Source organism: Amphibalanus amphitrite, unplaced genomic scaffold (genome assembly GCF_019059575.1).
Source record: "Amphibalanus amphitrite isolate SeventyFive unplaced genomic scaffold, NRLGWU_Aamphi_draft 000805F_arrow, whole genome shotgun sequence".
NCBI lineage: Eukaryota > Metazoa > Arthropoda > Thecostraca > Balanomorpha > Balanidae > Amphibalanus > Amphibalanus amphitrite.
In genome coordinates this window covers 81760-104059 of record NW_024882299.1, presented here as the reverse complement: position 1 = coordinate 104059, position 22300 = coordinate 81760, and the positions used below count along the sequence as shown (strand labels likewise).

At 47.1% G+C, this 22300-nt stretch overlaps 1 protein-coding gene across 2 annotated transcripts in view; it reads right to left on the bottom strand.

Moving 5' to 3' along the window:
• The window catches only part of LOC122366420 (vang-like protein 1), a 91438-nt gene that overhangs the window by 10327 nt on the left and 58811 nt on the right, over positions 1-22300 (bottom strand). For both annotated transcript variants that reach the window (XM_043338666.1, XM_043338665.1), the window contains exon 4: positions 21066-21228. In XM_043338666.1, coding sequence (XP_043194601.1) covers positions 21066-21228 — 163 coding nt within the window. The remainder of the gene's footprint in view (positions 1-21065; positions 21229-22300) is intronic.

Below are 22300 nucleotides of genomic sequence, written 5' to 3'. Positions count from 1 at the left end.
TCAAAGGGGGGGTATAAGACTATAAAAGGTTAAAAAAAAAACACGACTTATTGGCGGCACGCACTGCGGATAATAGGTAACCAGCGATCCTGTAACAAAGCACCTGAGTTTCTGTTCAAATTGGCATCATTTGGCGACACTAACACAGTCTCGCGTCGTCCTACCGTTCTGATATAGGCAGATTCCAAAAGGAGTCGCATCTGGTGGTGGGCGGCACGGTCGAGGATCTTGGCATCATCAAAACGAGGCGTGCACTGCCGATGGGTGTTGAATGCTGAGGCGTTGGCTCTGGAGCTCCTCGAACCAGACCAGCAGTCTCGGTGCTCTCTGACTCTCGTTCCCAGCTCCCTGTCCGTCTCGCCGATGTAGATGACCGGATCACCGTCGACCTTGCAGGAACACTCTATTTTGTAGACCACATTGCTCTCCTGGTGCTTCGGTAGCTTGTGCTTGGTCTTACTGCACAGAACCGCTCCAAGTGTCTGAGTTGGTTTGGAGACGAGTGAGACGCCGATCTTGTTTGCTGCTTTTTTCAGTTGGTAAAAGCAAGCACCGGCGAAGGGCACTTTTTCCTTTTCCTCTCCTTATATTGCCTTTGTATACTTATTAAGGTATGCAGGTATTTATTACACTTTATTACTTTTCTGAAAGCTTTCATATTTAGTCACCTTATATTTAGGAGTTGTACAACAGTGCTATTAGTTTTTCTTTATTAAATAAATGTTAAATAGTTCTAGCACTAGGGTTACCCGCGTGCTCCGCAACGCGAAGGGGGGATTTTTTGACCCGTGGGTATTGGGTTGGTCTGTGTCGATTTGGTAGATATCCATTTCGTTCGATTGCTTTTTGACGGCCAAGCATTTTGTAAGAAAACAAAAAGATGCATCGCATCGAGGTGCCCGTGTCGTATTATCATGCGTTCTACTTTAGAATGATTCGAAAACTGACGTGAAGTCTTTTGAGGGCCATCGATGAATTTCGCTAAAAATGACGATGTAATGGTTTGGAACATTTACATTTTTAAGGATACTGTTGCTAATCATGCAAAAATGAAGAGTGAATATTGGACAGAATTGAATGCTCTATCCAATGGTACCATATTCAATTGCCAAAGGTATCAGGTTATGCAGCAAACCCCGTGTGATTAATAAAGTGGCACAAAATTGACAAACACCATTTTCTCCTGTGATTTGCACCACCTTGATTTGGATCAATCAGCTTTTCACAATTTTTATATGAGAGGCGGTACATTTCTCTTGTCAACAGGCGTTGTTTCAACTCGCTCCGTTTAACGGTCACCTAAAAATAAAATTAATTCCAAAATCCCTCAAAAACCGCAATTTTTCAAATAAAAGTGCCCTCTCCGGTGCACGTGGCGCGTGCTATCCTCTGCACCGCACACCATTCGATAGCCTGTTCAATTATCTACACGATGCTGTTTTCCCCGTGCCGGTCGGACCCCTGGTCATCAAGATATTGCACGGGGACTGGACCCGTGTCGGCCAAAATTAGCCGTTTTCGCCCGATTTCGCAAGCCGATTTATACATGTAAAGTCTATGACGCGAATTTGCACTTTTTGAGCACGCGCCACGCACTCCCTATCGACCCGATCGAGCCCAGACCCCTCAAAGGCACGTCGCGCATCCTTGATCTATAAGTTGTGCAAATTTCAGCGCGCTAGGTGCAACGGTCTGGCCTGTAGTCCACGCAAAGCACGACCAAGTCGGGACCTCGGTAACGGACAGACGCACCCTCCTCAAATAGTAATATAGATAGGATGTCACGTGCTTTTCATGTATTTTACTATCTGTGTCATGCCACTGTCTACCGACTGCGAACTGTCCTGAATTTTGCGACCGATACCCCTCGAACCCGATTACGACTCGCTGACGAAGTTTTGTAATACAATTCGAAAGCTCCGACCCGAACGATTTCTTGTGGAGTAAAGTCCTTATTCACTTACTTATTACATTAACAAACTCCACATCATGTCCTTAAGAAAATTTGGTGTGATAATATGGACCTTACCGCAGTCAGCACACCTTAAAGCCCTAATAAGGAAACGCCCCACCCAGAGCTTCTGGATTCTCGTTCCAGTCCACCGTTCCTTCACCTCAGCCCGCCGCCGCGCTCCCTCACCCTCCGTTCCCAGCTTGACGAGCGTTTGGGCCCTAGTTAAGCCTTGCTGTAGGCTTACTGTATAAACGCATCGAGAGTTCGAGACAGTCCGTCTCGGTGAGCTTATTTGGCGAACTACTGCCTTGGGGAGGGTTTCTGGCGGATCGCTGTCCCAATAGGTTAAGATGCGACCGACTGTCTCTGAATGTTTGAGCGGTCTCCTCCCGCTGTGAGCTAGTTTCAGTTGATATCTGTCTCAGAAATACTTTTTAAAGGAAGGTTAAACGGAAATCGAACGTAAAATGAACAGAGGAAATGATAACGAGTTACCTCATTGCAAAGAATAGCGCTCGCCTACTTCAAAAGGTTTGGCACCGTTCTTCAACATCTGATATGCGATCGGGTTATGGCACAATTTTTCCCATTGGAGCTTTTTTTCTAATACAGCAATACGAAAAGCGTTACATCGTCCACTGGCGGATCCAGGGAGCGGGCATTTAAAGCAAATATTTACTCCCCCTCCCCCTGGCCCCTGCATCGCCCGAAATAGACAAAACGTACCTTATGTTTCCTAATAATAACACTTGTATTAGGATTTTTTTTTTGCTTTATGCTGTTCAGCAGTAAGTCCGTAACGAATCGAAATCCGAGGAGTTTTTGGATTTTGGACACTTTTTTGGGGGGGTATGTCCCCTACAGCGTCAAAAACGGCATTTCTGGATCCGCCTATGACATCATTTCGACTGGGATCTTGCCCCCCCACGCCAAAATCGAATCCGCCGCCACTGCTTTATCAAATCCCGGTGACGAGTCTCATAGCAATAATACACATCGGGGTGGTTTATGAGCGATTATGGTTTATGGTTTGCCACCCACATGGCCTTGGAGAGAGGACGGGACAACGAAAAAAAAAACAAGGAAACCTATTGAGCCTATTGAGCTCTCTGGCCAACGCTTTAGGGGAAAGGCGTCAAGCGACCCTGTCCGTCTACCGAAAAAGAAGACGGCATGAGAGGTAAACGACTCCTAGTTAGCCAGTAATAAGATCGACTGAACGTCCAAAAATACACCGTTCGGTGATTCAGTATTGTGTCGAGTGCTTATTCGGGGAGACTCGAACGGAGCGTGGCTGCTATGGTCGTGTCCCTTCATTTCTAATGCCATTCGCAATGTTTATCAGCCCAGCTAGGCCAAACAGTCACCACGCAAGCCCAAACAACTCCGTCCCTGCAGCCACCATCTGTGCCATCTCCTGACGAGAAAACTACCAGAAAAACGTGCGTCGGCCTGCGCTCCGATCCGTTTGCATTCTCCCGGCCTAAACACACGTGCGGCCGTGTCCTCCGTCGCTCTGTCTCCCCTGTGCTCTCTCCGTCGGTCGGTCAAACAGTCGGTCTCGGCCGTTAGAAGGCGGCTGTTTGGATGTGCCGACAGCGAGAATACACGGTGATCCGCGTCGGCTGGAGGTAAACGAGAGGGAGACGGCGGCGCCAGGAGCGCGTCTGTCGGCAGACCCGTGTTTGGATGTATAAACGGGGGAGAGGTGGGAAATGTAACGGTGAAAGGGTAGTGGAGCGGTAAAGGATACGTCCTGAAGTGTGGTTGATCGATATGAAGCTGGAGGCATAACTAATGTTATACGGGGCTTGCAACTTAATTAAATCGCTTTATGGCTTTATGGCTCGGCTTTATGCTGCCAAAGGTGCGTGCCTGTTGTGCTGGCTGTACTTAAGCTCTGCTTCGAATTTGAGTCGGTGAGTGCGCGTTTCCGAGACATTGATGTAAAGGTATTCCTAGTTAAAGAGGGGAATCAAGTTTCCCTCTAGCCCTCACTAGATCAATATCCGTAACAAAAGAACATGAAGCGACATCTTATCAACCCGTTCAAAAGCATTCGACAACTGAAATGGCGTCACCACACAAATCCGAAACCAATGAGCCTGTTTAACAACCCGGGTCACCGCGTTGTGAATGGCTTCAACCATTCGGCATTCGCCAGTAGTTGCATCACGGTTTGACCGGCTTTGGCCCGTCTCCAAATTGGCCGGGGGCGGGTCTGGCTCGCCGAGCCGTCTACCCTCCCCCGTCTGCCCCCCCCCCCCGTCCTGTCGGCGTCGTTTGACCTCCCTGACCCAGCGCCTCTGTCACCGTCAATCAAACGCCGGGTATGGGCGTGGCGCGATCGGGCGAGTCCAGCAGGCTGGCACATAAGTTTGGAATGTCGTGCTTTGTCGTTTTTAGCGAATACATGGGGCATTTTAAGACGGTTAACATTCTTAAAGTCATTTATATACCAAATTTTTTAAAAGAAAGGTTTAATATAAATTTGACTGTTGGTCGTTCACCGGGCATGGCTGATTTTCGCTGCATTAACACTGGGTCACCAGATATAAAGACAAAAGTTGCATCACTTCCCCGCTTTACCAGCCTCTGTCATCACCGTTCTCCTGAGCTGCACATACGGCCATTAAACGCGCCCTCGCAGAGGGGACCTTGCAGACTGGTCGGAGACGGGGGGAGGGGCGATCAGGTGCAAACAAAGAGATGAGGTACGCTCCCTGCACCCTGCGTAGCCTTTCTCATAAAGCTTTGTCTAGTAAAAAGTAATAGTAAAAAGCACGACTTTACTGTTGACCAGTAAAATTATATTTCATAAAGCAAAAATTACTTTTACCTGGAGTTGCAAATTTACTAGGTTACTATAGCGCAGTTTTACTGGTGACCAGTAGGAAGACCCTGGGTTGTGTTTCATAAAAGCACGTGCCGTAGTAAAAAAGTCGAATGACGTTTGCTTTCGTGCTGTCAATTTCACCCTTGCTCTACCTTGCAGTAAAACAGCTTACGAGTCTTGCTTTTAGCTTTAATTGTGCTTTATGTCTTAATGCATGTCCTGAGTTTTCGGCATAAGCCTTTTATTGACAAACAAGAAACTTCATTTTTTCTTTAAAAACATCTATTGTTGCTAAAACCTCACGTTAAATCATATGAAAAGTTGGCTCTCCATCCTGGCAAACTGAACGAGGTCAAGCGTGTTTCTAGCAAGCTAATGTGAAGTGGAGATATGTTCGAAACGTTCAAAATGTGAACTGCGATGGATTTTCATTGAAGGAGAGACATTAATTGAAAAAGGACAAGACACATGGACAACGGGCTATCAACTGAAACATAACAAAGGAAGATCCAGTAACCGAAGCATTTTCGATGTCGGCATAGCAAAGAATAAACGCAAGTCCAACATTAGCCTACTACTTGAACTGAACCTGAACCTGAACTGAAAAAATTATAATTGGTCTTGTGAGTACAAAACAAATACGATGCTGGATACTTTGTGGGTGCTGAACACTTAGATGCAACTTGAAGCAAAATAGCGCTCATCGCCGTGACCATTGATGGTTCGAGGGGCACGTTGGAGTATTTGTCCCCCTCTGCAGCGCCCCAAAGGTACGAACTTACGCATTTTTCCTCGCATTGATAGGAAAACCAACAACTTTTATAAGAAGTTTGATTTAAACAGCACAAATAGGCATAAATATATCACAATCCGATAAATTTTTGAAAAGCAAAAATGAAGCACATTTTTGAGGAGCATGCCTCCCCTAGCATATCAAATAACTTCTGGATCTTCTAATGACTGTACCGGTTGGTCGGACGGAGTCATGCATTACATATACAGTGATGCCATCCACTGGGGCTATTGTGTGCGACATTATCGTATGCCCACCTACAAGCAGCGTTGTAGGTGACGGTCAGCTACAACGAGTGGAATCTGCCGGCTATCGAAGTCATGTGCTCAAATAACCAACCGTGCACACTGCACACTGCACAGTGTGAAGGAGAAGGCCGACGAGCAGATAGCAACTTTGACCGCGCCCGTACGAGCTCATATTGGGCCGTACTGACGGCACGTGGGAGATCTCTTTTCTCGCCCATGTGTTGTATGTACATACGTAAGTATCTGTGCGGTTGTGGCTTGTGCGTTTGCAATCTTTGATATAACCATGTGAATATGTAGCTACAACAAAATACATGCAACTGAAATGTGATGGGCATTTTTTTAAAGCCACGTACAGATGTGGTACGGACTAGGCTAGCCGAGGCAGGGAAATCCAACCCAGGGAAAGTCTAGTCCAATCCAGTGCCCAGGTCCGGGGGTGTTTTCCTTTCCTTTGCATTGCTCTGTAAATGAAGCAGCTACCGAAAATGAAATGTTAGTGACCAGACGAAAGGTCGCAAAAAACCTCCACCTTAAAAATTGAGCTCGAGCCAATTTAGGTCAAAAGTCAAAACCAACTTGCTTGCAGGGATCCCTAACTTAAAGGGACCATCCCACCTTAACATTAGTTTTGAGTTGAGATAGCCAAGTTTGCGGCCAGGCTCAGAAACCACCATTTATCCTGGTCGCAACCCCCGCAGCTTTATGGCGTTCAAGAAATTTCTTCCCTTTACTTGCAGGGTGGGACCAGCTTAGTCCCTATCTCTTAACCATTAGCGGTTTTTTGATGACGTCAGCAGTCATTTCAACGCCCGCCATTCCTTGAACCCGAGTTTTGCTGACCTTGAGCTCCCTTTTTTATCAACGTGAAATCCGTCGTCGGCGCTGAGAAAGCCTATTGCTTTTCATTTTAATTTGAATATTAGAAGATACCCACCACTGGAACTTGGACTGATATTATACCAAGGCCGAAGATGATCAAGCTGCCTGCTATATCTGGAGCTTGGTGTTCAACTTCAACATGGAATAAAAAACAAAATATCAAAGCAAACTGGATATGGTACTGCAAGTTAAAGTCCAAAGAAATTTGAAGAGCTGACAATTGACATTCATTCTTTTCCTGCAAGGTTTCCATATGGAGATCACAGTCATACCATGAAGAAATATTTTTGATGTTAACAGTTGAAAGGGGATTTATCTTCCAGTTTTGACGAAAGACGCTGCTGACTGTCTTTGGAAAAGGATGTCGGCAGGAGGTGCAATTGTGCTTGTGAAGTGGTTATAACTGGTCTTTTCACAGTATTAAATTAAATGTGCCATTGCAGCCAAGTGTGTTATCATGTAAGGTAAAATCAAAACTACAATGTTGGTTTTACGAGCATTGAGAACTTGAGAAGGCTGGTAGGTAACACCTGCCTGTGCTCGTAAATCATGCTGCCAGAGTATTCTAAATTAATTTTATCATACACTTTTGTTGTCCAGAATGGTTGCACTATTGTTTGGTATCATATTATTCCATGTAAATATGGTAGTGTAAAGTCTGACCAACATGTTACCAGATTTGAAGCTGTTACGTTACCTAAGTACCTGTTTTTTACTGGCGTGGTGAATGTCACCTGGATTTTGTTTTGAGGTGCAGACCTAGTAACTCTGACTACATGGGTTTGAAGCTATTATCTATTCTGTTTTTACTGGCCTGGTGAATGGCGACTGATGTTGTCCGTGGATGGCACTGAAACAAATTTTGAGTGTTTTGTACAGTGTTTTAATACAATGCTGAGGGCTGAAAGTTGTCTTGTTTAGAGTGGTGAAAGTTCAGGATATGCCAGCCACCATGGTGGGTCAGAGTTAAATGTGTTGCAGTCAGTTCGGCTTCGGCAAGCACACGGATGGGCATACGCATCAAGACCTGCTCTGCCATACTTTCAGCCAATTTTACCTAGGTAAGTCTTTTCTTTTTTCTGCCAAAAGCTATGACATTGTGAATTTCAGCACTGTGGCCTGTGTGTAGCTTTCAGGAAAGCAATTCTAAATAAAGCTCTGATAAAGTGCAAAATCAGCAATGCAGCCCTCTATTACATTTTCTACAACATCTTACTTGTTCCTTGCATGGAGAGAAAAATGCAATGTTATGAATTCGTTTATTCACATAATTTGACAAGCATGCAGTTACCTGCTACTATCACTGCACAAAACAGAGCAGAAAACATCAGTTGATCAAACACAAGACATAACAGAAGTTTACAACATAGGGCTGCCGAACCTGCTTCCTCCACCACAGTTGATGCCATTTCCTAGCCTGGCTTGATGTGAGCACTGAATAGCTGCTTTGTCTAATTACAGCTCACTACCATTCAACTTAAACTACTCTCTTTAAAGTAAGAGTGAGAGCGTTCAGTGTTCATAGCAGCTCGACAGACGACAGACAACAAACATCTTGACAAACCAACCAGTATTTGATTTGGCTAATGATTTATGTGCTTGTTGTATCATGGCCAAACTACTTTAACAGCAATAATCCCTGTTTCATCTTGATCTTGCTTTTATTTCCATTTGAACTCAGATCTTGAAACAATCATCTGAAGTGATATCAGATACTGGCTTCTGTTTCTCTTGAAAGCAAGTTAAAACAACAATGATAAACTAAGGCAGGAGATGTGAGTTGTGGTAGTAGATTTTTGATTCAACATATGTCAACCTTATATTGCTTGAGACCTCTGTGACAGACAAACAAATATTTATAGTATTTTGATAGTTTGGATTCTTGGCTTGATTTAGCAGATCAGCTGTGAACCTTGACTTTGAAATCACATAAATGTCATGGTACCCGAACGAATCCTCGCATGACATTTCTTCGTAGCACAATTTTTCGTCCGCATTTCTTCGTCTACAAATCTTCGTCGGTGCATTTATTTGTCCCTCAATGCTTACTCTTGCATATATTTGCGTTGAAGAAGAAATGCGAACCGATTTTCATATACCCTGGTGCGAGACAAAGTAATGCGATAGGTACGAATAAATGCCCTGACGAAGATTTGCAGACGAAGAATTGCGATACGAAGAAATGCCATAAGAATTGTCCTGGAATCCTTTATTGGCCATCATATATTGACCTTGATAAGATAAACGCATCATTCGCGCAATATTTGTCGCACTTTGATACCAAACTATTGCTTCCAAATGCCGACGTAAAGAAAACCTTTATGTGACGTCATAGAAACAGCGGATTTCCCAAAAAGTAAACAAAAATAAAAGTCTTATATCTCGAAAACGGGTGAATATTTTCCGGTAAAATTTGGTAGATGTTCATTTTCGCTCTTTGTGATTCACGCTACATCACTTTTATGCCAATTCATTAACTTTTTTGAAGGTGGGAGGGTCCCTTTAATGGCAAGAAGCGCACGGAATACTGAAACATTTTAAAAGTGGGTGTGCCGTGGGGGCCTGCTTTAAAAACTCTGACCCCCTTCCATCGAAAACAATATCTAGTTGCGCCAGCTATCTCCAAATCGCATGATTCATCAAACATTCACCGGTTCCTTCATGGCATAAATCGATGTTATTTGATAGCTCGTTCAATTATCGATACGTGGATGCTGGTCCCGACCCGATCATTGGTCTAGCTACCAAGATATATAGCCAGAACTGCAACGATGTCTACCGCATTTCGACGATCAAAATAAAATTAAAAAAAATATCTTCCACACGGAGGTCCCATGACTCGTTTTCAAGCGTTACTGAGCTCCGAAATCTTACTCTTTTACTAATTACTTTTCACCAGGGCTGTCTCATCCCTATCTCCGTAACGTGTCGTGTGCGACCAATGACGTCACGGCATTGCGGCGTTCTGATTGGGCGGCAGCTCCGAATCGCCCGACTGGTGGTCCCCGCTCGACAAGCGCACGTGCACCGACTATAGGCATTTGTAGTGGCATTGACGGCAGAAAAAGTGAGCTAATGCAGAGCTCTGAATATACTTGAATAGTGTCTAAGCCGGTAGTAATACGTAAAAACGTCAGATAGGTTTCTTGTTCGTCTTGATTTGAGCTTTTATATGATACGATTTTTACCTTGGTGTCGAGTCTGGCAGCTATGTGGGAGAGCCCTAAAGTTGGGTCATTTTCCATAGGATTGCATTACAGCCGTCCGACGCTTCGTACCTGTGACGTCACGGAAATCGCTGCTTTGGCCTAATGAGCATACCTTCTATATAGGGCCTTGACTTTTCACTATTGTTTATGAGACAGAGAGCAACAGTGAGTAGTAAACTTGAAATCACTATTCTACTATACACCAGTAATAGTAAAAAATGTTTATGAGAAAGGCTACAGGTCCGCATATATAGGCGACCGTGGCCCACGGAGCGGAAATGCTTCAAATAGCGATAGAATCAGTCCCCATGAGGATGGCTGTCGTGGATGATCCGCACTACAATGGTTCAGTTGGAATGGTTTCATGGCTGCATATTGCGAGACATTGGAAAGACGCGCGGTCCTCTGGCGAACATTTGACGGCATTGGAATAGCTGCCGATGATCATTCCGCTCCCAGCGTGTGTAAACGTATTAGAGAGACGAATCGACTATTGCGCATTCTGAGGAAGACGACGGTTTCCGACTCAGCCCAGAACAGTGCCATTCTTACATAACGGCAGCGAGCTAACGTCGCTTGGAGGCCTGGCTGTCGGTCACATCAAGGCCCTAAATACAGTCACATATGAAGGTTCGGGAGGGCTTGTTCGTATCAATACCGTCACTCGTAGGCAGACTGCGTCTGATTCGTGACGGCCTCTGAGTTAAAACGGTTTTAGTTCATTTTTAAGTTTTGCTAAGGTTCCTTTGTTGCTGAGTTACTGACAATATTTGAATTTCAAAATAACAAAAGTAGCACTGAGTCTTACAGCACTGTCCAAATCTCAATATTTCGTCGACACCATCGTGCTCTTATCGCTGCAACGGCATCAAATAACTCACTATGTGCTGTTCGGTAAGGCGCCCCGCTCAGCATCTGGCTGCACAGTGGACAATGCCGCTGGGTCATTTCAGTGCTATTGAAAACACAGACGAACCGTTTTAGTCCGACACCATCCAGCACTTTGGGCACCTACTGTAATATTCGCCGTGAATGGCCTACCCTCTGACCGTGAATAGCGCAATGAAATACCGCGCTGCTTAGCAGCGGCTACATACTGTTGTGAGCCGCGGTCACTGCTTAGCCAAAGTACCGACCACAACGACATGCAGGCAGCAGCTGAGACAGCCTGTATGTGGCGAGGGCGCAAGGCGTGCTCTGTGCCGGTCAGAATACGAGGTCAGTGTTCAGCGGCAGACGAGCACGGGAGAGGTCAGTGTTCAGCGGCAGACGAACAAGGGATAGTTTGGTGAGCTGTGATACCTACACTGACGATCGCTGGCACCATGATAACACTGGAATAGTTGTGAATAATGCCCTATTTGCAGTATATTATTTGCTTAACCCGCGCCCCACTGGGGTCTGCGTATAACACGCCCTACTGGGGGGGGGGCTATTCATAGCCCCCCCCCCCTCCTAACTCCGAAACTACTGGGCCGATCGTCAAAATTCAAACGGTGTCTGATAGCCCCGCAAAAACTGTCGAGCGAAACCTAATTTCATTGACCTCGAGGTCACCGATGACGTCACAGGTCAGGTCAAAGTAAAAATTATTAGCATTTTGGCTTCTTCACGTTTTGGGCTCTGGCCGCCGTCTTACAAGTCAGATCAGGCTCATTTTTTGTTCACACACTCGTGAACAGATGCTCTAGATACTCTGAGGGTACCAAACTTGTACTTTGATTTTCAGGTCAAGGTCAGGTCATCACAGGTCACGAAATACGCCCGGTTATATATGACAAGATATAACCGGTTTTTCCGCGACACTACGAGCGTCTTCTCTGGGGCGGCCCCGGAGCCGGGCCGGCCTCTGCGAGCAGCGTTCGGCGGCAGGCGGGCGGCCGCCTGCGCCCCCGGGCGGCGAGGCCGCTAAGGCGGCGGCCTCCTCTGATTGGTGGAGCGACTCGTGTCACGTGACCGTGACGGCGCGGGGTTTGAGTGCATTTGCGCGGTCACTCTGTTCTAAGCCGCCTGGTCTGACGCAAGTCAGCAGTGTTCTCGCTCTGAAATGTTTTTGCGTTTACTGCGGTCGTGTTCAGTGGAAACTGGAAGACATCAAGGGGAGTATAAGTTCGGTTTTATATCAATGTTATATTGATTGACGAGGATGTTTTTCCTTTCGGCGTTTTTATGTTTATTTTTTTACTGGTTTGTTGTTTCTGTCTGATTTTTTTTTCATTTTCGGCATGAGGTTTGGTTATTTTTGTGCTTATGCTATGCTATCACGGGAAGAGGGTCGATGAGCAATGGGTCGGCAAATGCCCGGTATATTATAGGTTCTTTGAAGGTTATATGAAACAACGAAACTTGGACTGCTGGTAGAAATAGGCTTTGTGTGTTTTTTCAGTTTTTGGGAGATTGAGTGTAGGTATTTGCTAGGTGAAACATAGCTGTAACTGTTTTTTTTTTTATTTCTTCCCTGGAACGGAGCGCCGGACTTTGCCTTTCTACACTCCGTGCGAGTGAAATCAGCTCATACTTTCTCGGTGTAGCAGCTCAGAGTGCACGGCCTGGCCGGCGTAGGGTTTGGTGGCCACGTGGTGTTGGCCGGTGGTTGTGCAGAGAGTTGGTAGAATTGCCGTTTTGTTGTGCCTGGTGTTGGTTGAACTGTGGTTCCCATACAGGTGAACGGTTACTGGCGTAAGGTGTGCCAGGTGGGCGTACCCCGTGGAGAATGAGCTGCTGGTGATGTTGGCTCTGTCCGAGCGTGTCCGAGCGGGGTTTTCATTAGTGGGTTAGGGATTGTTGATAACAAGGGTACCAAACCAACTACTGGGTGAGACTTGAGAGGGTAAATGGAGTTCATTGTAAGGATAACCAATGCAATGGTATTGGTCTAAGATGGTATTGTTATCTGGTGTTGATAGGTTGGAATGAAAGGTTTAGTGGGTGATACAGAGGTACAGAGGTGATACAGTGGAACCCAGGTTGGGTGTGATAAGCCTCGGCGGACTAGGATATTATGGATTAGAGGGGGATTTATGTAAGGTGGTTTTGGGATGCATTAGCGATAGCATAGTAAGTTACAGGCTATTACCCAGAGGAACTTTTCACACCCATGTTTAAAGGCTGCAGTAGGTGCCATTTTCTAGGATGCAGTTTTAGGGTAGCCCGTGATTGTGTGGCTCTAACTCTGCATTGAGGTACGAGTTAACTGTGTTTCGTTTTTTATGGTAGTGACGTTTGTAAATCTTTTTTTTGCCAGAGTGAGGTGCCTTTCTTGTAGTTGGTCAATAGAGCATTGCCGTGGCATGCATAAGTGACATCTGCAATATGCATATCCTGCCGATATCTCATCACACGCATTGTCTGATAAATGGCTCTAGTATACTCGTATATTGCCCCTATTGATACGAGATTTCGGCTAAAAATGGCTATGTGGCACAATCTGTTTTTTTTTCTTCCATGGCTTGGTGGTTGGCATCCGACTCTGAACGCCAACGGCGACGGGTCGGCACACTCGGCGGGACAGGCCCGCTTTGCCAGAGTCTTCTTGGGCCGCTGGAGGTTTCCTTCACAGCTCCCACGTCAGCTGAGGGAGTTCCGGCCCCACCCAGCTCATCTTGCTCCAGTGGTGCTGCCTAGCAGGTCTTACGGGACATCGTCAGGTATAGGCCAAGGTGGCCGGGGTTTTGAAAGGTACGTTATTCCATGTACGGGGCCCGGTGCATATCTGTTAATGGAGGTTCTAGGGGACCCGATAGGGTGGATAGTGAACGCTTGGGCATGGACGATATCGGCATTTTTGAGGGGATATTTGGTTCCACCAATAGGGACATGAGGGCAATGCTGGTGGAAAGTAAGATACTAAGATAGTAATAAAATTGTGATAAAATCGTTAGGCGGAGCCCGTAGATAAAAAATGAAATCTAGTCAACTCTAACGTTAGACGTGTTTCCAACCTTGGTTTGCTGCTGCTGCTGAGGGTTGTTAAATCGTCTGTAACTATCTTCAAAGCGGTCTATTTCTTAGCAAATTATTTCTACTTGTCGCTATAGAATATGATATGACCTTTCTCCTGCAAAACAGCGAATGAACATTGAACAATACAGGTCAGGTACTATTATTAAAGCTAAAATGAAGTAAGTCAGTATGCGTTGTTAGGACTGGAAGTTCCCCTCAGTGTCCCAAAGTTGTATTTTGGCTTGGGTGTCAAAAGGAAAATTCCTAGGGGTCCGGGAACGACTTTCAAGGTGGGGGGGGGGGGACGTGCATATAAAATACCTGACATGATGCATATGGAACGGTGGCGTAGCTAGGGGTCTAAGGGGACACGTACCCCACCTCCCCATCGGGTTCAAAGGGAGCCTCGGGTCAGAAGGGCCCTGCGGCGCCATTTGACCACTGGGGGTTAACAATGGCCATATAGAAGCGCCCCATGGGGCTCATTAGAGCACCTCATGGACCCTAAATTGCCACACTAAGATCTCTTTAAGGGCCCACGCCGGATTCTGAGGGCCTCTTGTGCCCTTTAGGGCCCTTCAGTGGTCTCCAAAGGCCCCTTACTGGCCTCTGAAAGTTCTTACCGGCCTATGAGGGCCCAGTTCTAGGGGCATTTCCCGCCTGTGATGGTCTCACAATTATTTTTTTGAGAGCCCTATAACGGCAACTGTGGGGGCCCTCGTCGGCGCCTATGAGGGCCCACGCCGGTGTCTCTGAGGGTGTCACACCCCCAACTCTGAGTGCCTACACTAGTGCCTATTTATGCCCTATATCGGCGACTCTGAGAGTGAGGACCCGAATCCCTACCCAACACCGGCGCATCTAAAGGCCACCCACTGGTGACTTCTGAGGGCCCCACACCGGTCCGGTGACTCTTCGGGCCCCACTGGCGTCTGATAGTACCATGCCGCTCTCTAAGGACCCCACAGAACTTCTTCTGCCGGCCTAAGGGCCTCTTGCCGGTCAATGAGAACCCCCTGCCGGCTTGAAGAGGGTTCGCGTCCGCGGCTCAGGCCCCACGCCCGTCTGTAACGGCTCCACACCAGCGTCTATGAGGGCCCACAGCAACGCCTGTAAGGACCCTCACCGGCGCCTCTGAGGGAATCACACTAGCACCTCTGAGCGCCCACACCGGCACCTGCATGACATTCCCACACCAGTGCCTCTAAAGGCCCCTTACCGGCGGCTCTTAGGGCCCTACGCCGGTGATTCTGAGGATGCTAACGATAACCGAAGGTACCATACAAGCGCTTAGTGTCGCTGAGCTTTTAATCCCATACCGGCCTTCCAAGGGCGCCACGTCAGTGCACTCATTGCCCCACACCCCTCCCTTTCACCCGGAGTGGGTAAACTGTGTTATACCTATAGCAACGATTTTACCACAGTTGTACTTTAGGTATTTCTCAAGGTTGACTCAAAATGGTCCAGTGTAAAAGCTGGCCTGCCAAATTTATGGCCAAGGCCAGGCCCAAACAAAAGCGGGATGTCAACAGCAGATGTCAAATCGATACTGTAACAGCAGAAACCATTCAGATGGCAAGGAAAATGCCGTGTGTTTATGTTTAGGTGTATAAAGGAAACAAGAAGTCCGGAAAAGGGAGGGAAGGTCCTTTCTCGCTGCCTCAATGTTGAGGGGTGCCGCCCCCTCGGCTCTCAGGTTGGGAGGGGGGCAAGCGCCCCCGCTGCCCCCCTGTTTCCCGGGTCTATGAAAATTACTCACCAAATAAGGGATAAGGGTGGAAAACTGATGGTCAGATAAGGCCTAAAAAGAGTGGGAGAAGAATGTACAGCAAAATTTAATACAAGGCTGGTATGTGGGAAGTAAAATGGCTATCGATCCATGCAAATGCTTTTTCTTGGTAAAATTGGGAGTGGAAAATGGGCTTAAAATGGAGGCGAGTGAAGAGTGATTTTCATTTGGATGTCGTTTCCCACCTAAATCAACAAATTTTGGGGCACTGGTACGGGGTACCCCTCGCCAGCATCAGGGTTGACGTCACTCAGGACCTGCCTATGGTTGGTTGGTGGGTGAGTTACTGTACCTTCTATGGGTGACATTGAGCCAGCTCGGCGTTTGGAGGCAGTAAACCGACCTCCAAAACGTGTCGACCTAGGAAGCAACGGCAACCCTTATACCCATATTGGCCTGTTTACAGCGTAGGGGCTGTCTGTATGCCGGTCATTTGGTCCCTGATCAATCCGGAGCTTCGCGGAAAGGCAAGCTTGTTGCCCGTGGCGGGTGATGCGGATACTATCAGATTTCAAAAACGGGTATTTTTTGGTATTCGGGTCGGGTAATTGCCCTGAACATTCGGAGAATCTTGGGATGCCCGATTCTGCAAGTCCCGGGTGAAGCTCGCTAGTCTGCCCGGGGGTGTCCCCTTCTACAACGCCCCGGGGCAGCTCACTAGTCTGCCCGGGGGTGTCCCGTGTCCCCTTCTACAACGACCCCGTGGCAGCTCGCTAGTCTGCCCGGGGGGTGTCCCCTTCTACAACGACCCCGGGGCAGCTCACTAGTCTGCTCGGGGGTGTCCCCTTCTACAGCGACCCCGGGGCAGCTCGCTAGTCTGCCCGGGGGTGTCCCCTTCTACAACGCCCCGGGGCAGCTCGCTAGTCTGCCCGGGGGGGGGTCCCCCCTTCTACAACGACCCCGGGGCAGTTCGCTAGTCTGCCCGGGGGTGTCCCCTTCTACAACGACCCCGGGGCAGCTCGGTAGTCTGCCCGGGGGTATCCCCTTCTACAACGACCCCGAGGCAGCTCGCTAGTCTGCCCGGGGGGGGGGTGTCCCCTTCTACAACGACCCCGGGGCAGCTCGGTAGTCTGCCCGGGGGTGTCCCCTTCTACAACGACCCCGGGGAAGCTCCCGTCTTCCCAGGGGTATCCCCTTCTACAACGACCCCGAGGCAGCTCGCTAGTCTGCCCGGGGGTGTCCTCTCCTACAACGGCCTCGGGGCAGCTGGCTAGTCTGCCCGGGGTGCCCCCTTCTACAGCGGTCTCGGGGCAGCTCGCTAGTCTGCCCTTTTTTGAGCTCGCTAGAGCCCTCCCCTTTTTTGCTGGGCGGCTGTCAACGACCTTCGTTGATGCCGTTCTAACCCCTTCCTAAGTTCTGGGAAAATTAATGGTCGCGCTGATAGGCATGTGCATAAGGTTCAAGGTAAAGGAATATACAGCTTCTGTTGTCAGATGCCTCAGAACTCATTGATGGTTGTTTTTTTCGGCGGGTATATCGAGGGCATTTAGTTGGTGGAGGCTATCATCGCAGTAGTGGCTAATGCTACTGGTTGTTAGTCCTGCTGTAAGGGCTGCTGTAATGCCGTAATATTGTTCTTCATTGGTGACCGCTGTATCGCTCACATTCATGTTGGCAGGTTTTAGGGATCGTGGCGTTTCTGGTAAGCTTCGGGCCAGGTTGAGGAAATAATTACCTACCTTCAACCAAGCACGTATTTGGGTGGGTTCTGCCACTGGTCTCGACACTGGCGGCGACTAGAGGTCTTTTGTGTTAATTTGTATCCCCCATTCGGTCTGCTGGTCTCGGGAAGGGGGTGTTTTATTTTGGCGCATTGGTGTCTGGGTGGATGTATTGAATGGGTGGGGACACCATTGCGCCGCGCGGGGGGAGGGGTGGCGGCCCGTTGGCAGGGCAGTCTCGGTTGAGACATGTATACTTGCTAGTATGTTTGTGTCGTGTTCATTTGGGCTGAATATACCAATAGCCCCTTTTTGTACAGCTACAGTGTTTTTCTGGAGGGACTTGGTTGTGAGGTTGGCGCTGAGATTGGTTACGCATAGCATAGCTAATTGTCTCTATGTTTGCTGGCAGCTCGAAGGGGAAGCGGAAAATACGCCCGGTTATATATGACAAGATATAACCGGTTTTTCCGCGACACTACGAGCGTCTTCTCTGGGGCGGCCCCGGAGCCGGGCCGGCCTCTGCGAGCAGCGTTCGGCGGCAGGCGGGCGGCCGCCTGCGCCCCCGGGCGGCGAGGCCGCTAAGGCGGCGGCCTCCTCTGATTGGTGGAGCGACTCGTGTCACGTGACCGTGACGGCGCGGGGTTTGAGTGCATTTGCGCGGTCACTCTGTTCTAAGCCGCCTGGTCTGACGCAAGTCAGCAGTGTTCTCGCTCTGAAATGTTTTTGCGTTTCCCACCCACCCACCACCATTTTTGGGGCTTTTTTTTTACACGCACCACACTCTTAAATAAAGATGGGTTTTTCCACAAAATGTGGTTTTTTCCCCAACTAGGTCCCCCGGTTTTTTTCTAGTTAGGACTTTTTCCGGGGGAGGACACACACGACAGGGTTTCTAGTTTGGGTGGGGACACCATTGCGCCGCGCGGGGGGAGGGGTGGCGGCCCGTTGGCAGGGCAGTCTCGGTTGAGACATGTATACTTGCTAGTATGTTTGTGTCGTGTTCATTTGGGCTGAATATACCAATAGCCCCTTTTTGTACAGCTACAGTGTTTTTCTGGAGGGACTTGGTTGTGAGGTTGGCGCTGAGATTGGTTACGCATAGCATAGCTAATTGTCTCTATGTTTGCTGGCAGCTCGAAGGGGAAGCGGAAAAATATTATATCATCCGTCGGTCACGTGACACATGTTTTATGATCCATTTAGGTCAAACATTTCGAATTTGATGTCGTCTGTGTCATTCGAGGTCATTTTGAGTCAAATTTAGCTCAGGTCAGGTCACTTTCAGGTCAAAAAAGGTCAAATTTTGAAGTTAAAATTTTTCGACCAAAAAGGTGTCTATTGGATGCAGTTTGAGCTCAGGAACACGATGGTGCTATTTATATTGGCGTACGATGTCAAATTCGTGCTGAAAAATTGATTTGATAAATTAATAATTGTTAATTTTTTGCAATAATGCGTATAACTTGGCCATTTTTTGAAGATATTTAGCTAAAACTTGCTAGAGTTAGTCATAATAATGCGTTCTATCACATATATTCCGGTTTTTCGAAAAGTCAAAAAGTTTTTGAAAAAAAAAAATGTAAAAATATAAATTTTGAATTTTATTATATAAAATTTTCGAAATTTTCAAAATTTCGAAAATCCGAGATAACAGTTTGATAGCGCAGTCTATTCTGAGTCCTCTCATGCAAAGAAATTGGATCTAGCTTAAAAACTGAGCTCTTGGGAGCGATTGCCGTGGTTCAATGTTTTGCGTCGAAATCGGCCGAACATGACGTCACTCTGACGTCATTTCCGGCCGACCTATGGTAGGTACGAAGTTCAAATTTTGACACAAGGTGTCAAATTGATGCAGCCGAAGGTACTGAAAGTTTGGCGTCGATACGTCAAGCGGTTTGGAAGTTATTGCAGAAAAACGGGAGGGGGCTATAAATAGCCCCCCCCAGTGGGGCGCGGGTTAACCAGCAAAACTGTTGATGTCATTTTGCAAGCAATTTTACCGCTGTGCTCCTGTTATATCCATATGATCAACGTTTACCGGCTTTGATGAGCACGCTTGACCTCTGGCATTCTTATTCTCTCGCTACTTGAATTGACATTACACTATTCGACGCAAAGGATTCGGCGCCTGTCCAACGAGCTCTGCTTAGCCCATGGGTCCTGGCTCTGTCTGTCCGTCAATTCAAACATTCTACCATATTCAACTAAATGTATAAAAAGTACCACTTTGCTGACGCATCAATAATGATTCAGACGACATACGGATCTGTCACGAGGGCCATTTAAATGACAAAGGGGCTCGTTAGCAATCAAAACATCCATAAAGATTGAGTCAAATATGGCATATCGTCATGGTAATTGGCACCATAAACGTTCAACCGTCTGCATCAACATATAAACCGATTGAAAAAAATCAGCCGTTTCGATAAGCTATTCAGACCAAAATTCAGGCCACTGGTACGATCATGGCAATTGCTCATTATCCTCAATGATTTTTTCATAATAAGGAAAACAGGCATGATAGTATTATGCTGGCGGACCGCACTTACACCAAACATCGCGTGATATGGAAGATGGAAACGGCATATGTAACAAAAGCGGCCCCCTTATATGTGGCCATGGACACAGTGGCAGTCGTGCCTATACAAAGAGGTATCCAGGAACAACAATGCAAATGAATCCCACATCCCCACAAGACGGCCGTTTTGGGCAGAACATTCGCCCCGACCCGTCAGTCGATCACGACAGACCATCATTATCCAAACCAGGTCTTCTTGTCAGTCCGATTTGGCTCTGAACAACCGACTTGAACTACACGCATACATCATACATAATAATGTTTTCACGGAGCAGATATTCCAAACCTCCTCTGTTCCAGTTACTGGCAATTGCAGAGGACATTTACCCCTTAGAGGACGAGACCCATTGACAAGCAACCCTGTACCTAATCGAAGAAGGCAGTCTCCAAACCAGATCGCCACTTATCGGATCAATTACCACTAATTAATGTCTGCGGGGCCCAATGTGTAGTTCCGATATAAATTTACAACATAGCTGGATTGGTGGCACGATGACAGGCTGGGCCTTTATCTCATTCACAACCTCAGCGTCTCCGGCTGATTGGAGAGTGGTCGGACATGAACTACCCTTCCAGTCTGCGGTCCGGGGCCATTTGTCTCTAGAGCCGCCCTCCCCGACTGATGGCCATGGGATAATCATAGCTCTGCCAGAATCAGAAATGGATCGGCCACATCTCCCGGCCATCGACAACCTATTCCAGCCAGGCAGAACAGAGATACGCACTCAGCATAAAAGGCAGGTTTTTTCTACGAGCGGAAACGTTATGACAGCGCTTCTCCGAAGAACGGTTTGTATGTTACAGACGTTGCATTTATTGTGAGCATTGTTTGGTTTTTACGGTCAATGAAGTTCGTACCGTTGCTCGTTGGAGAGACGCAGATAAAAGATGAAATAAGTTACGACATTCGTAACTAATGCAGGTGTAAGTTGTATACGTACACTGTACACGGTGTCTTTTATATAGGAGTCCGAGTATCAGTGTTATAAATTCGCACATCAGCCGATTTAATTATCGAGAATACAGTGAAACTCGATTTTACTGTACTTACTGAAAGCACAATATGTAAGTACTCACACTATAAATCATCACAGCCACTAATCTCTCGCCCCCACTAGCCTCGATATCTCTCAGGACCAGTCGGTGCCCTGACTCGCCCCCATCACCTACCCTGCTGCTCCTTGAGTCGCCGGATGTGGGTGAACGCCTCCTCGGCCGATGTAACCAGCCGCGAGCGGCGCTTCTTTACCCGCCGTTCGTACTCGTGCTCCTCGTGGAACCGTTCGTTGTGCGACACCTCCTTCCTCCGCCCCGAGATGATCCGAGACGGAGACTGGAATACAGAGAGGTCAGGTCAGGTCAGATGTTGGTTACACGCAAAGTATGGGATAGATATAAAAGAGTATGAGACTGTGATTCCGTGGAGGCAAGATGGTAAATAAACGGGAGGTAGACGGCCGATATTGTTTATAGATAGATGGTTAGACAATGTAATGCCTCCACTAAGATAACCACTGAATAATAGTTATCATAACCACTAAACCAATAAATTATAGCAAAATTCCACTGAATAATAGTTACTCAAAATGCCGTGAATTATATTTTGTGACATATACTGGTATGCATATACATTTCGAGTCGAATATCAACGAGTTGTAAATGTTTGCCAATGAGGGCTTCGTTTAGTTGGTGAATACAATCAATAATCGCAAAAAAATGTACACAGCCAGGAAACGAAATTAATCACTAAGCATGTACGCTTGCGGAAATTTACGACCAGCCATTGCAGGTAAACTAAGCCATAAATCAAACAAACGCAGCGCAAATTGACGAGTGTTTAACACACGTTGATGTGTAATCACTGGTAAGGCACATTGTTTAAACCTTTCATAAAAACGCAACTTTATGAATTGGATTAAATGCGTTTTGATTCACAGGGACATGAAAATATTTGCCTTAAAACGTAACGAAGGCATTTTATTGCCATTTTTACACAAATGAGCGTCATATGTACTTTTTTAGTGGTATCGTTGTAGTAAATCTGGATTAAATTAGCCCCGTTGAGCCATTCAGGGCGGCGTTTTCCATTCAGCGGCGCTCACCGGGCGCTGCACAACAGCCTGATTTATTGGGCCGTGGTTCGCATGTCTGCGTTCATCGCAAATCCTTCTGGTGATAAGAGTAATGAGTGCATAATTTAGCCGCACGGAAGATTGATAGTACGGCGCCGAGTTGCTCTGTCGGGCTAATTAAAAACTAAACAGCAACTACTCTGACCTGTAAGTAGTAACTCATTCAGATGAAGTCTTGAGTTGGAGAATGCAAGGTGCGCATGTAACCATATGTTATCCGTCATGCGAGTGAGCCTAAAAATTGCATTGAGACCTCGCGAAATCAATGCAGTA